At 44.4% G+C, this 14,607-nt stretch overlaps 1 protein-coding gene across 3 annotated transcripts in view; it reads right to left on the bottom strand.

Annotated features, from left to right (window-relative positions):
• Positions 1 to 576: 576 nt before the first annotated feature.
• ltbp1 (latent transforming growth factor beta binding protein 1) overlaps positions 577 to 14,607 on the bottom strand; it is an 80,401-nt gene continuing 66,370 nt past the window's right edge. For all 3 annotated transcript variants that reach the window (XM_023326989.1, XM_023326991.1, XM_023326990.1), the window contains 9 exons: positions 10,114 to 10,251; positions 8,868 to 9,029; positions 8,417 to 8,506; positions 7,265 to 7,393; positions 7,031 to 7,171; positions 5,307 to 5,480; positions 4,554 to 4,715; positions 2,332 to 2,481; positions 577 to 2,252 (listed from right to left, as the gene is read on the bottom strand). In XM_023326989.1, the coding sequence (XP_023182757.1) occupies positions 2,029 to 2,252; positions 2,332 to 2,481; positions 4,554 to 4,715; positions 5,307 to 5,480; positions 7,031 to 7,171; positions 7,265 to 7,393; positions 8,417 to 8,506; positions 8,868 to 9,029; positions 10,114 to 10,251 (1,370 nt within the window). In that variant the 3' untranslated portion in view covers positions 577 to 2,028. The remainder of the gene's footprint in view (positions 2,253 to 2,331; positions 2,482 to 4,553; positions 4,716 to 5,306; positions 5,481 to 7,030; positions 7,172 to 7,264; positions 7,394 to 8,416; positions 8,507 to 8,867; positions 9,030 to 10,113; positions 10,252 to 14,607) is intronic.

Below are 14,607 nucleotides of genomic sequence, written 5' to 3'. Positions count from 1 at the left end.
AGGGATGTTTCTTTTGGGGAATCTATAATTCAATCATTCTTTCTGCAGAATTTTAAATAAGTCAGGGTCAAGGGTTATTCCTCAGAGCGACTGCAGCCACTGATTATCGGACCACAAACTGAATATTTAGTTTGGATCCAGGGTTACTTCAAAGATGCAATACTATGAGCCGCCCCACGGGGAATGGGGAATATTTTTTCTTCGTATATTTTTGTGATTTGTGGAACCTTTATCTGATTTTTGACATGAAAGACATAAGGTCCTGTTTATGCATTTGGATCCCGCTACAACTGCTCTACCTCCAAAAGTACAACACCTAGAACACTTCAAAGATGGACAAGATTATAGTATCGCACTGTTTAAATAATTTGAGCAAAATGAAAAGAAAAGTCAAAATAGGCAAATTTGTGTTTATATGAGAAGTCCTAGTTAAAACAATAAACATTTCAAACTTGTAAACTTTTTTATTTTACAGCTGGGGGGGGGTATGATGGGCAGAGTTACTCAGTATAACTCAGCCTATAATCACATTCAGTAAATGTTTAAAGATGGGAAATAAAGGACCAAACAGTACCATTAAATAAAACAATTTGTGGTTTATTACCAATGGGTTTAATGTACATTATGTTATGAATTCACAGAAAAAGCCATTTGTTCATATACAAATTACAAATACACAAGCTATTCTCACCACTCTTTAGTGGAAATGTACACTGGGTTCTCTTCTCCCATTACTGTCCCACAACAGCATCGCAACCTGGCAAGACATTTGAGTGAAACAGAGTCAGGAAAAGACGGTTAGAGTCTCTTGAAGACGTAGGAGGAGGAAGCAGCAGCTCGTGTAGAAAACATGAAGCAGAGTTTAGTTCTGTGTTTTGCAGGCGTCTGATTGCATCTGACAGCTGTTGCACATCGAAAAGAAAAGCCAGAGGAACGCTTCTTTCCAAAGCCGAGTGACTTTCGTCAACTCAGAGAAAGACTTCCAGGCTAAACGGCCTGATGGTGCTGTGGTGCGATGACGACAGCTAGTCCCCAGAGGTCAGAGGTCGGAGGAAGGAGTGGAACGGACAGCCGGAATCCTTGAGGCATGAAATATTCAACGATGTTTTTGAAGTGCTGTGAAATACGACAGAATCCCCCAGCATAAATCCATATGTTGGGTTTGTCGGGAAGCTAAAAGAGCAGATCCACCTCTGCTGCCTCATAAAGCACCACTTAGAGACAAATTCAAGAAAAAAAAAGATATAAACAAACATACTTTCTTTTACATGTCTCACTCCCAGAAATAAGCTTCATCAAGTAACTTTATAATTCATCTTTGCCTAATGTGTTTTCTTTATACAGTGTTGAATATAGTGGATTCGATTTGGTGTGTGTGTGTGTGTGTATTGTGTCATGGACTTGCTGATGTCATTCACTCTTCTCAGATCTAAAAAGCACCGCAACTCTTTACTTCCAGGAAACCCACACATGGGCTTACAATCAACCCGACCGGGTCTCTGATAATCGTCCAGGCATTTATGTAACTTTGGCAGCAAAACACGTATTTATATAGAGGTTTCCTAAGGATTCTTCAAAGCAGGTAACTGGAAACAGTTCGCTGCTCACATTAATCCCATCGACTGGTTGGACTAAAACAAAACAAGTAAATCAGAACCATCGGTCGGCCATATGCGCCATTAGAGTGGAACTAGAAAGTAATTTCTTTTATCCAGCTGACCAATAATTTACCTCTCAGGCATAATAATTTAATTGTATAAAGACAAAAAAAAAGGCAGCTGGTGTATATGATGCTGTTGACAACACGATCTAACAGTCCATTATAAAAATGATACAGAAATATTTGAGATCTGATAAGTAAAACGAAACGTGGTTCGGTTATGCTAAAGGAAAGGAAGACCGTTGCTCCCGGTGCTCCTCCTGCTCCGCCGACGGTCAGCTGCGCTGCGGGATGTTCACGACTCGATTGCTGCAGACAATTTCTCATTGGCCCGACTGTAGTCAGTGGATGTCCTCACAAGTGTAGCATTATGAGCTTGTGCGTGTGGTTTTTGTGGCCCTGCTGGTCTCTGCCTCCTCCCGCTGAGTGTGTGTGGATGTTTGCTGCTTGTCCGTCTTCACGCAGTAGTTGGGTTTGTCGGAGACCCTGTAGCCCGGCAGGCACTCGCAGCGGTAGGAGCCCACCGTGTTGATGCACTTTCCGTTCCTGCACAGCGACATCCGGCTGTTCAGCTCCGAGCACTCGTTCACATCTGCACGCAGAGAGAGGTGCCGGCGTGAAACAGAGAACAAGTACGGCCGGGTTTTTTTTTTTTTTTAGCGGCCGCCTACCGACGCAGGCCATGCGGGACAGGTCCAGGGTGAATCCCGCAAAGCAGTCGCAGGTGTAGCCCTCCTGAACCCGGACGCAGCGGCCGTTCTCGCAGCCGTTCAGGATCCCGCACTCCTCGGCTCGCAAGCCCTCGAAGGCGCTGTGGCGATCTGCAGCACAGGCATGCAGCACACACACACACACACACACAACGCCTGACCGGTTAAACCAGGTGAGTGCAGATCGCAGTGGTAAATAAAACTCACCTGCCTCACATCATCTGATCGGCGTTGGAAAACAGCAGCGGAAGTAAAGATGGAAACTTAACAGGTGAATATTACAACAGAATCGTAACATCTCAGACCTAATGTCAGAGAGTAAACTGCCTGGCCACAAAAAAGGTCCCCCCCCCAAGAAAACAAAACAACCAAAATAAAAGATCACACACTCTAATGTTTGATTGATTCAGCCAAAGTAAGGAAATGGATGAACAGTGGTCTGATTTTTATTGTTAATGTGTTTCTTTCTATTTATCAGTGGAAAATAAGTAGAATGTGTTGCATGTCTTTTGCTTTACGTATTACTGGAGGTCTTTTTGTTCGTGCTGGAGAGTCACAGCTAGCTCCTCACTTCAGAGACTGTGAAGGAGCCTGGATGTTTGGACTGAACCGTCGTTCTAACGGTGGGCTCAGACAATTCATGCTTATCTTTTTCTTAGATGAATGGCGGATTTATTTAACAAACGCATTCACTTGTGATTTTAATTGTATTTCTTATTTAATGAAAACGCTGCACTTATGAAATTGTGTTGTTTTTTTTCAGCATTATTATTATTATTAATGAGAAGGTTTTGTGCACATTTATAATGGGAATGTAGCTGGACAGTGGCTGAATATATAACTAAATGATAAAGACCCTGTTATGTAACATCTGGAGTTATTGAACTGTAGCAGTAGAGAAATATGTATTTCTATATGGTGATAAAGTGTTTCCAGTTTTCATTAAAGGAGCTGCGGAGCTCCTCCTCTTCCTCCTTCTTCATATTTAACAGCAACTACATTCCACAGGAATGCATGCAGGAACAAAAAACAAACGCTTTGTAGGATGCGCTGTTCATATATAACTTAATCACAACATTTAAGAGTCAAGGGAGTAACTAATGAATAAATAAATCCAGTCTATGGTATGCTTACACACATTATGAGTAAGGTTTCCAAAAGACGGAAGCGCCGCTTTCATCTTGCTGTGACACAAGATGGCAGCAAAGTGCTTCCAAACCAGACTGGGCTGAAGTCTGTGAGCTGCAATGTTAAAAGCACTGCGCAGGTGAATTAGTCTAATCTGCTCATCTCAACAACAGCTCAGCCAGTACAGCGGCTCTGCGTGGTGGGATGCAGCTGAGGGGAACTAACAGCCAGACATGAACATCCTCACATCTTCCTGGAGCTTCTTGGTTTTTTTCATCTCCTCTGGTCTGGAGAAAAAGGCGCTTAAAGCATTCCTGTGGTAACTAAATCAATCCTGCAGTGTGCAAAACCTCTTTTTATATCATATTATAAAGACAGAAAAAATGTTGCACTCCTCTTCCATAACATCAACTTGTTATCACTAAAATCGATTAAAGGCAGGCACCTTTCTACCTCATCATATCCTTTAGAAAAATGAAGTGTTACTAATCTGAGATACTAGTAAATTAAATCTACATTGGTGGAAAATAAGACTTCCACATGAAAAAGTACAAGAACTGATTTTTAAAGTATAAGCCAAACTTGAGCAAGAAAGCTACATTTTTCAGTTTTTCAGATAATTACACATAAGCCTCTTCTTGATGGATTTTCTACATTAATCAACATGGAGACATACATTACCTGATACAAACCGCAGCTTTTCTGAAAATGTTATGTTCATTTGAAGTACTTTAGAGTATTACACATGTGAAACTCAACCTGACATTTCTGGAACTATGCCTCTAATTTCCAGGTATCGAACTAGTGAAGATGAAATATCAAGTAGATATTTCATATCACATAGAACTGGTTTTAAATCAGATACCATTATTAGCCATGTATAGTTTCGGTTCCCTGTTTTGTTGTTGTTTTTTTCCATTTTGTTCAAACTTGCCATCCTGTCTGTCAGTAGTTGCTGCTTCCCGAAGTCAAACCCGCTAATAAAGGTTCTCAGTCATCTGATCAAACAGATGTACGTCTGAAGTTGTGGCTTGAAGAAAAGGGTAAATACTTACGCTCTTCGTTTTCGTAAAACTTGCGGACATGCTGCTCATCGGGTGATGTGTAGTACTCTGGGCTCTCTTCATATTCATAAACCGGACCGGCAACCAGGGCGTCGTGGCCGTAAGGCTGTCGCCTCCCAGCCAGATGAATGTTGCACATGGATGCATAGTCGTCTGAGGAGAGAAGAAAACAGTTTGTGGAGAAGAGAAACTAAAGAATTAGTAATCTCTAAAAAAATAAGTGAGGTTCCAACCTCCTGTATGACTAAGATGGTTTGTACTTGAATAGCACTTTATCAACTGGATAGTAGCCTCTGCTGCTCTGACAGGCAGCCTGACAGAGGCGAGGCTGCCATGCGCTGGCGCCACCTGTTCAGCCCTCTTACTGCCACCAGCAGGTAAGACGGGGCTGAAGTGTCTTGCCCAAGGTCACAATGTCTGAAACCGAAAATCAAACCGGCAACCCACCGACTGCATGACGAACTTCTACCTCCGTCTCTACCATCGTCAACTAATGACAGCTATCAAGATTGCTCAGCAGAATTAGGACTTTCAAATATATTAAAACCTTTATCTTAATGAATTAAAACTTTATATTAACAGCAAAAAATGACAGGCAAGTAAACTTCAGCATTATTTTTCCCACTTTTCAGAATAAAAAAAAGAAAAACACCTTAAGTGTCAAAATACTTTGTAAGGAGGAGATGCTCTTGGTACGTCACAGAGCTGTGACGGTGTGTTGCAGTGTGTGTCTGAGTCGCGTACTTGAGTGTCGGGGGGGACACAAGGCGCAGTCCATCCCCCAGGCCTCTCCGAAGCGACAGCAGCACTCGGTGAAGGTCATCTGCCTGTTGGGCCTCAGGGGCCGCGTGCACGTCTCGGTTTCTGTGACTGTCTGCCAGCAGATCTGATAGTCCAACTGCTCCATCTCTTGTTGCTCTACAAATACAGACAGTTTTACTATCTAAAAGGAACCATAGCCTATGGGCGCTGTTTGCACTTAACTGTAAAATTATGTTATCAACTGGAACATCATATGCAAATAATACCAAAACTGTCAATTATTAGTACCATCTGTCCATGTTGCTAGTGACTAGAATCATTCAGTTTCCTTTGATCTGCTGGGGAAGAGGTTTCACTTTTCATCCACGGATTTTACTTTTTCTATCTTCATACATCATTCTGCTATGGAGCATCTTTGCTCCATAGCAGATAGAGAGTATCGTCTGGTGTTGAGCTAAGATCATAAGACAAAGGAAGCTAAAAAAAAAAGAAAGCTCAGCCTTTTGTGATGCACTGACTGCAGCTTCTGTAAAGAAGTCTGATTGGATGCAAAGTCGGACCAAAAGTGGTGGCATTATTATAATTTTCATAATCATATTTTTGTTTATGTGTGAATTAACTGCGTCCGGTTTCTCCTGGTGCAGAATTACGATGCATGTCTCACATTGGTGGAGTACGAGTCGTATTGAAGGTGACGTGACCGTTCAGATCGCGGACGCTTCGTAAACATTCGGATACGGATACGATTTAGTTCCACGTATGGAAGTGGCACCGATCAGAAGTGGGTCATTATGACTGCTGTGAAAAAGTTGGATTTGCGTCACATTTGGGCTAAAAAGCAAACAGAAAATATTAGATTTGGACTGCATTCGCCTGTGATGACCTAGCGACCTCTACAGGCTGCACCCTGCCTCTTACCCAACGACCTTTGCACAAGGGCACCAGCCCTTCCTTGCGACCTTGTAAGGATAAGCAGATGTAGACAATGGGTATTATGGGGCATTGAGTTAGTACATTTTCAGTTGTGTAAAAAAAGAGAAAAGCTAATGCTTTTCGGTTACAGCGATAATGTAAAAATTACATAAGCTGTTCATAATGTAACTGAAATTTTTACTTATAAATCCATCTCCTGTATTTGTAGGTTTGTTTTTGATGCAGAGATCACACAACTACTGATTTATTGTACTGTCAATATTTCATTGTTGAGAAAGTTTGATTTCAAGTTCATTTATGTAGAACAAGTATTTTTTGTTACTTATAGGTCCAGCCATCTACTGTCTATAGGCACTTATCTATGCAGGGCTGGAGGGGCGTGCAAGCACACACACACACACACCCCTACATGCAAATGCACGCATACACACACACACTCATAAGGACAGTTTATAGAGATCAATAATCCTAACATGGACCAAGGTGAGGATTTGAACCCAGGACCTTCAGTCTGTGTGGTGACGATGCTAAAAGCTGCATCACTGTCCAGCCTGCTGCATGCAGACATGAGAAGCGTCTACAACCTGCATACGCAGATCAGAGCTTTATAAAATCTGGGATCAGAAATCAATCCTAAGGCTCTGATTGGTTTTTTTGAACTGATGTGTTTTGTAAAAGATGGCAAAATGTGCTTCTTTTTTTTTGTCCACATTTCTTTTGTACTAAAACAGTTTTGAAATACAGAGACTTTAATGAAAAAACTGAACTCTCACCAGCCAGCTGGGGAAGCACAACACAGCGGTGACTTTTGGGGCTCAGCACCATGGGGGGTCTACAGAAGCAGTTGAAGGAGCCGTCTGTGTTCAGACACTCTCCTCCGTCACAAACGGACTCATCCAAACACTCATTGACATCTACAGAACCACGAGACAGACAGACCAGATTCATTAGTTAGACGACAAATCAGAGCCGTTTGACTCTCTAGCACACATCTCTGTCTTACTGACCTGTGCACTCCAGCTGGACTGGGTCGTAGTAGTGTCCGCTGGTGCAGTAACACTCATAGCTTCCCTCTGTGTTCCCACAGTAGCCGCCTTTACACACCTCCTTATCAAACAGTTTGCATTCATCTGCGTCTGCAAACAGTACAGAACATGGTCTGTTTGATCACCTCTGAAAAACTCATCTTTGTGCATCTAGACTTCTCAGCAAAACACACTTTCAAACCTCAACAAGGTTTGCGGGGGTGCTGGGGAGTGGTTGTTTAATGCATACTGGGGAAGAACCATCAATGAACCCTGCCCCCACCTGGCTGCGCTGTTCCCTTCCATGAAGCAAACATCCACCCTTTTCCAGTTTGCAAAGATGGAACTTTGACAAAATTCCCATCTGCTTGTTGCTTAAAGCTGCAGTATGTAACCTTTACAAAAATATGTTTTTTCCATATTTATTAAAACTGTCATTGTGTCATGAGACAGACAACCTGTGAAAACAATTGGATCTCCTCCACCTCTTCCTTGAGCTACTATTGCCATCTAAAGAAATGCACCACTCCCGGTCAAAAACAGCCAATCAGAGTCAGGAGGAGTGTTGTAGTGCTGTCAATCAATCCTGTCTACTCGCTGCTCAATGTGTTAATGGTGGAGAAACAACTTGCTGTTAAAGGAAAACTCTTTGTCTGCTGTCATGGCCATGCTAACTAGCCCTAGCATTTATGACAAGCTGTGTCACGGGCAAACTTGAGCTCCACCCCACTGGGGTTCAGCGTAGTTGACACGACCAAACAGCTTTGTGTGCTTGGTGATCTAGCCTTCTCCGTGTCAGCGGTCTGTTCAACACAAGCGGGCACTGCCTCCTCACTGACTGCACATGCAAAAAAAAAAAAAGCATCACAAAACCCAAAACTGAAACCCATCACTCACACTTGACCAAGGCCCAATCAGATCATTACACTCGCAGAGGATTTCAAGCTAGTGGAACTTATTCAGTTTTCAGGGGAGAAAAACAAAAAACCGCTACAGAAACGATAAGATGGTGCTTGGTGCGTACAAAATGAAGAAGAGCTGTTGATAAAAATCATCGTTACCAGATAACATCTTAAAATACTGTATATCATGCCTTTACATTGGATCAGGGTAAACTATTTCCACTTGTCTTACCTTTGTAACTGTTTGAGAACGTTACTCCATACAGCAGGTCTTCGTTGGGAACAAAACCTCTTCCAGAAGGACACATCTGGGTGAACTGGTCTAGAAGAGAGCAGACATGGAGGATCCAAGGTTGAGCTGTTCTTTTGAGCTTGTTTCCATAAACACAGTTACATACTGCTGCTGCTTCCTGCAGGGACCGGACTCTCTGCACATACAGTCTTTTGGAGGAAAACAGTCAAACCTTTTGTCATAGATCTCCATGGATGGGTTTCCATGGAGACAAAATGGGGACTTGTGGATGGATATTATAGGAAACCAAGGACTCACACTGACTTCTAACCAAGTTCACCAACCGTTTTCTAATTGGGAGTTTATCTTTGTTTGATTTTAAAGCCAATCAACCTTAACAACACACTGTATGGAGGCGCAGGTTTGGAGAAATTCTGATCCACCAGCTCACCTGTGCCATTAACAGGACAAGGGTACACCTCACAGTTGTCCCCCCAGCCGGCGCCAAGAGTGCAGCAGCACTCCTGCAGCGTGATGTGGCTGCTCAGCACATTCTCACAGAGGTTCTCGGCACTGAGATGATAGTAGCAATCCTTTCTTTCCACTGAAGGCGCTGAAAGGAAACCGACAGAAAAACATGAACTGAAATTGCAACTGATCTCCAAACAGGTTTTTAAATCCTAAACAAGCTTGTTGAGGGATTTTTCCAGCCTTCTAACTCGGCCTGTCAGGATGACAAATTTCGCTGGACAATAAATTGTCCCAAAGGTTATTGCGATAAATGATAATGTTGTTGTTTGGAGACCATTTTTAAGTCACACCATATTGATAAACTTTAATTTTGTAAAAAAAAATAATGAACTCCAGAACTGGAAGATATTTTAAATAACCAAAATAAAACATCACAACCAAAAACAATAAATAAAATGGAAAAAAATAACTTAAAACCAAAACCATGACTAAAGTGGATTATAATACCGATAATGGAAATTATTGAGCTAATTTTAATTAATCACTAATTGATTCATTGCTTATTGTGAGAGGCTCAATTCCAACCAGGCTGGACTTTAACTGGACTTCTGGAAAACCTTTTTTGACACGTACACTCACATATATGATATTTTAGGATAATTTCCTGTAGCTCTCAGAGTGACGACCTCACAGTTAACTTTAGATCATTTCATTTAATTCATTATGAATTAAATGATTACTTTTATCCACATGATGGAACAGGAGACCAGATTTTAATCTTATGGAGTCACACTGAAGGTGGTTCAGGAACCACATCATAATTGCGTTGTGCGATATGCAGATTTTTATAAACCTGTCTGGATGAGTAGAACCTTAAAGCTAGAAGGGGATTACATTTATGAACTATATGTCAGTACAGAGTCTGTTGTGAAGTATAGGACATAGTATAGAACAAAATGAACAAGATGGAGAAATCCAGAAAATGCATTCTTAGCCAACTTTCAAATGGCAGTGTAAGCTGACAGCAAAACTGAAAGAATCTATAATAAAAAGTAAAAAAATCCATTATTTGTCTTTAGTCACTGGATCAGGACTTATTTTCATAGATCAAGTGTCCTTAATGAGATGCTGCTTGAAATTCCAAGCTAATGAAATTCGACTCGTCTTTGGAATGAAGGCGCTGTGCTGTGGACTCGTCGTCAGCTGTGGGTGTCAGTGTGGGTTACCTGTTTGAGTGGGCTCACACTTGGCAATCATGACGTTGTAGTCCAGGCCGTTGGGACACACACAGAGGAAGGAGCCATCCACGTTCACACACTCGGCCTCTCCACACACACTGCTCAGCAGCTCACACTCATTCACATCTGTGGGAGAACACACATGGAGAACGTTTTGATGAAGAATCTGAACTGAAAGATTTGTCAGTTTAATAAAACACAGTATGAGAAATAATGACGTTTAGCGGCCAGAGCCAGTTGCAGGTTAAGGATTGTACAAATAGGCAATCTATATTTATTTTTTTAACCAGGATACTCCACCATTTAGTTCCATCCACCTTCCAATAAATCAGACTCGCTTCCCTGTCCATGATGCTGCCTCTACCATGTTTCACCATCAGTGTTCCAGGTGACGCATAGTTTTAGCTTGATAATACATGTATTATGTGCACATACACATTTTGGATTGAACCCAAAAAGTTACTTTGGTCTATATGTTTAAAAAGAAGTACAAATGCACACTCTAAATTAAGTGTTTGCTTTGTGAGGCGAATGAGGAAAGTGACAACCCTCAAACCTCACATTTATGGTTAAGGTTAATTTATTATTTATTTTACCCATTTTTGGAAATCATCTGGTATTTTAATTACATTTTGTGTCTTTATGGGGACCAAAGACTTGTGGGATAGGCTTAGCGCTAAAGTCTGATTTAAATTTAGGACAAACTTAAAGCTAGGAATCTACTAGTAATGTTTAATTTTGGTGTGATTTCTTTTGTCTATGAGTTCCAATTCATTATTTATTTTTTTCAACTACAAGCTGTAAAACAACAACATTTGTAAAGTTTTATTTTATTTTTTTATTAATCCTGCATCTGTCAGGGCAACAAAGTTCAAATAAATGTTTGACTTAGCAAGTTCACTGGAAAATCCTAAACAGTCGTGTATAAATTCCTTTCAGTGTAATCACTATGTCACTAGTTAGGCTAAAAAGCACAGAAAAGCAAAGTAAAAACAGAACAAGGATGATGATAAACTGGAGACATTGTTAAATAGTCCTGTTAAAAATAAGTAAAGTTCACTTTGGTTGGAGGGAAATGACAAGATTAAAGGGGAGGACAGATTGAAAACGGAGAGGAAACAGACGGCGCTGGCTGATCAGACAGCAGACCAGGCTGGAAAAGAGGAAGAAAGTGAAATAACACTCATTCTAACTGGTTAGTGGTACACCACCGCTGTTGGCTTCCAGTCGGGGTGTTTCTGTGTAAGTGATTCCATGTGTAAGGGCCACAGTGCAGTGACGGTTTGGCAGCAGGCTGGACTGAACTCGGGTGGGACCAGGAAACTGCCAAGGAACAGATGGCAATTGTGTTTAAATGGGCACGCAGCAAATACTGTATTCTAAGTCTGGAAACAAAATGTGTGTTTCGGTGGCATTGCCCACTAAGTGTGCAGGGGGGTGCGCGTGTGTGTGTGAACCAGGTTCTCTTTCAACATTCGTTTCGGTATCTCACTATGGGACACGACCCCAGCGCCTGTCCCCCAGAAGCTCTATTACATTACGCCAGTCTTGACTGGCCGGTAGAAGTGACGTCAGCTCCAGGAGGAGGAGCTTCCTCCTAGTATAAATGCCTGACGACACGCAAGCGATCTTCAGTCTAACACCTCTTCTCGCTCCCAGAAGCAACTCTCAGACGGCTAGCACGGTAACTATTGGGCTAGCTTAACTGTTCGCAGAGCGAGCTAACAACTCGGTCGCCGAACGCTTCTCGGTAGCTGTGCTTGGTTGTTCTGAGTTTTTCTACCGCTGGTCTGTCACCAAACAGCAGCAGCTGCAGCTAGTCTCCAAACTAGCTGCGACCTTTGGCTTTGATTTTAAACGAAGCTGATAGTCACGTAGCTTGGACCCGTACCCGCAATGGACAGGACCAAACTACCGACTAAAACCTGCACGTGTGGCAACCTCATTGCTGGGGCAGATACCCATTCTGTCTGCGCTTCGTGTCTGGGGCCGCAACATGCCCAGGACGGGTTAGCGTCACCAGCGGGGTGTGAACATTGTGCACGGCTCTCTATTAAAACTCGTCGACGCAGGCTAGCACGCCAAGCTAGTTTGTCGGAGGCGGACCCTGTGCTGGGGGTATCCAATCCCCCTCCACCGGTTCTTGCCTCGACCGATGAGGGAGAGCTCCCTTTAGCTCAAGCCAGTTGGGGTGACCAGCTTGATGCTGTCGCACCACTTCTTGATCTGGAGGAAGATGGAGCCGACCTCCCGGTTTTCAGTGATTTTGCGGGTGCAGAATCTGACTCCGAGGTGGAATCCGTCAGTCTCGGGTCTGACGACTACGAGCAGGACGGCGAGACGTTCTCTATCCCTTTGGCTGCAAAGCCCACGGAAACTGGTGAAACCCGCTGCAGCGGCCCTCCAAACCCGACTGCATCGGACCTCCACGACGTCTGCAGAAGAGCAGCTGCAAAGCTGGGCATTGAATGGCCGGAAACCCCGGCCGAGACCACCACATCTCGGTATGAGGGGAAACGGCTTCCAAAAGCCAAATCTTCCACCAGACAGCTGCTGCCGGTTTTCCCGGAGTGCCTCGAGGAAGCAACCCGGTCCTGGAGTAATCCGCTCACCGCCAAAAACCCCGTTCTGGGAGGGTCGGCGCTGGACTGGACCGGCGTGGAGGACAGCGGTTTTTTCCGCCTGCCTCCTGTTGAACCTCAGCTAGCATTTCACCTGCACCCCTCACAGAAATCGACCATGACAGCGGCAGGACCAACCCTCCCGTTCAAGGCCGATTCGTTTCAGTCAGCTTTAAACGAAAAAAGCTACAAGGCAGTGGCAGCATCGGTTAAAGCCCTGAACGCCTCCTCTCTCCTCCTCGCTTATCAAGCAGAACTGCAGGAGCAGATGGCGGGTGCAGCAACCGCAGATCTGTGGGACGAGTTATGCGTGGTGACAGACCTCTGCCTCCGTCTCCACAGAAACGCTGTCCAGGCCTCAGGGCGAGCAATGGCTCTGATGGTCACTCAGGAAAGAGCCAGATGGTTGAATCTGTCCAGCCTCTCTCAAAGAGAGAAAAATCAACTCCTCGACACGCCGGTGGACCCGAAGGGCTTATTCGGCCCCACCGTTGCAGCAATGCAAAAACGCTGCGAGGAGAAAAAGAAAGAAGGTGAAGCGCTGCAACTCTGTCTGCCCAGAAGAGCGCAGCCTCCTCTCTCTGCGGCACCTCGTCAAACGTTCGCTCAGGCGACAACCCGACCGGGCTACCGCATCCCTAAACGCCACCCTCAGCAGCAGTCGGCGGACCAAAGCCAGGGAAAGCAGATCGAGCTCAAGGGTGCCTGGGGAAGAAAGCCCTTCACGCCACCGGTGACTTCGGGAACCAAACCTCCGACCACCGCTAGCGCGAAGAAAAAGAGGCGGGCTACCTAGGCAGCTCGCCCCGGGGTGGGAGAGCAGGCACTGCCAGACACCTGTTCCCCCGCCACCGGAAAACGTTCTGTCCCAGTTCGAGTTTGTGAAGCCACGTTCAGGGCAATTCAAACGGCCTGCAGAGCCAGCGTTGGAGCTCGCAGTTCAGAGCCGAACGAAGAGGAGAAAGCTTACACATGGCCAGAGCTCAGTGGAGCCAGAGCTGTGGCCAGAAAGCACACACCAGTGCACAAACACACACCAGTGTTTGAAAACACAAATATCTCCCTTCACCACAAACTCAATAAAATTGTTCCCAGGCGCGCATCCAGGTCAGGAACCGAGGGCGCAGCCAAAACAAAGAAAAATAATAAAAATGACATTAGGACAGAACGTGGCCGTGCGGCTGCACATGGGGCCAACAGGGGGAGCTCTTGCCCCACCTTTGGCGTACTCGGCAGCTTTGTCTCTGAAAGAGAAAGCAGACCGACAGCAGCTACAGCTTGCTCAACCGGCACGGAACAATGCTTTCACAGAAGCACTTCCCAGCCCATTAGCGGGAAAAGTCCAGCTGTGGCGAGCGTGCGGGGCATCAAATTGGGTGATAAAGACTGTATCCAGAGGATACAGGCTCCAGTTTGGAACAGCTCCTCCCCGTTTCAAAGGTATAGTACAGTCATATGCCCGGGGAGAACACGCACGCATTTTGCAGGGGGAAATAATATCTCTGCAGAACAAAAACGCCATTCGGCTGGTTCCGCAGGAGCACAGCAGGGACGGCTTTTACTCCAGATATTTTCTCGTACCGAAAAAAGGCGGGGGTCTGCGGCCGATATTAGATCTGCGAGCTCTGAACGCATATCTGAGACGGTATACGTTCAGGATGCTGACACACGCAGCTCTGATACGGTTTGTGCGTCGAAGAGATTGGTTCATCTCCGTAGACTTGAAAGACGCATATTTTCACATCCCTATATACCCCCCTCACAGAAAATACCTCAGATTTGCCTTTCAGGGGAAGATGTACGAATATCTCGTACTTCCCTTTGGCCTCTCACTGAGCCCACGCGTGTTTGTGAAATGCAC

Source organism: Xiphophorus maculatus, chromosome 22, assembly GCF_002775205.1.
Source record: "Xiphophorus maculatus strain JP 163 A chromosome 22, X_maculatus-5.0-male, whole genome shotgun sequence".
Taxonomy (NCBI): domain Eukaryota; kingdom Metazoa; phylum Chordata; class Actinopteri; order Cyprinodontiformes; family Poeciliidae; genus Xiphophorus; species Xiphophorus maculatus.
Note: the sequence above shows the minus strand (reverse complement) of the source record. Positions and strands in the feature narration are given on the sequence as shown.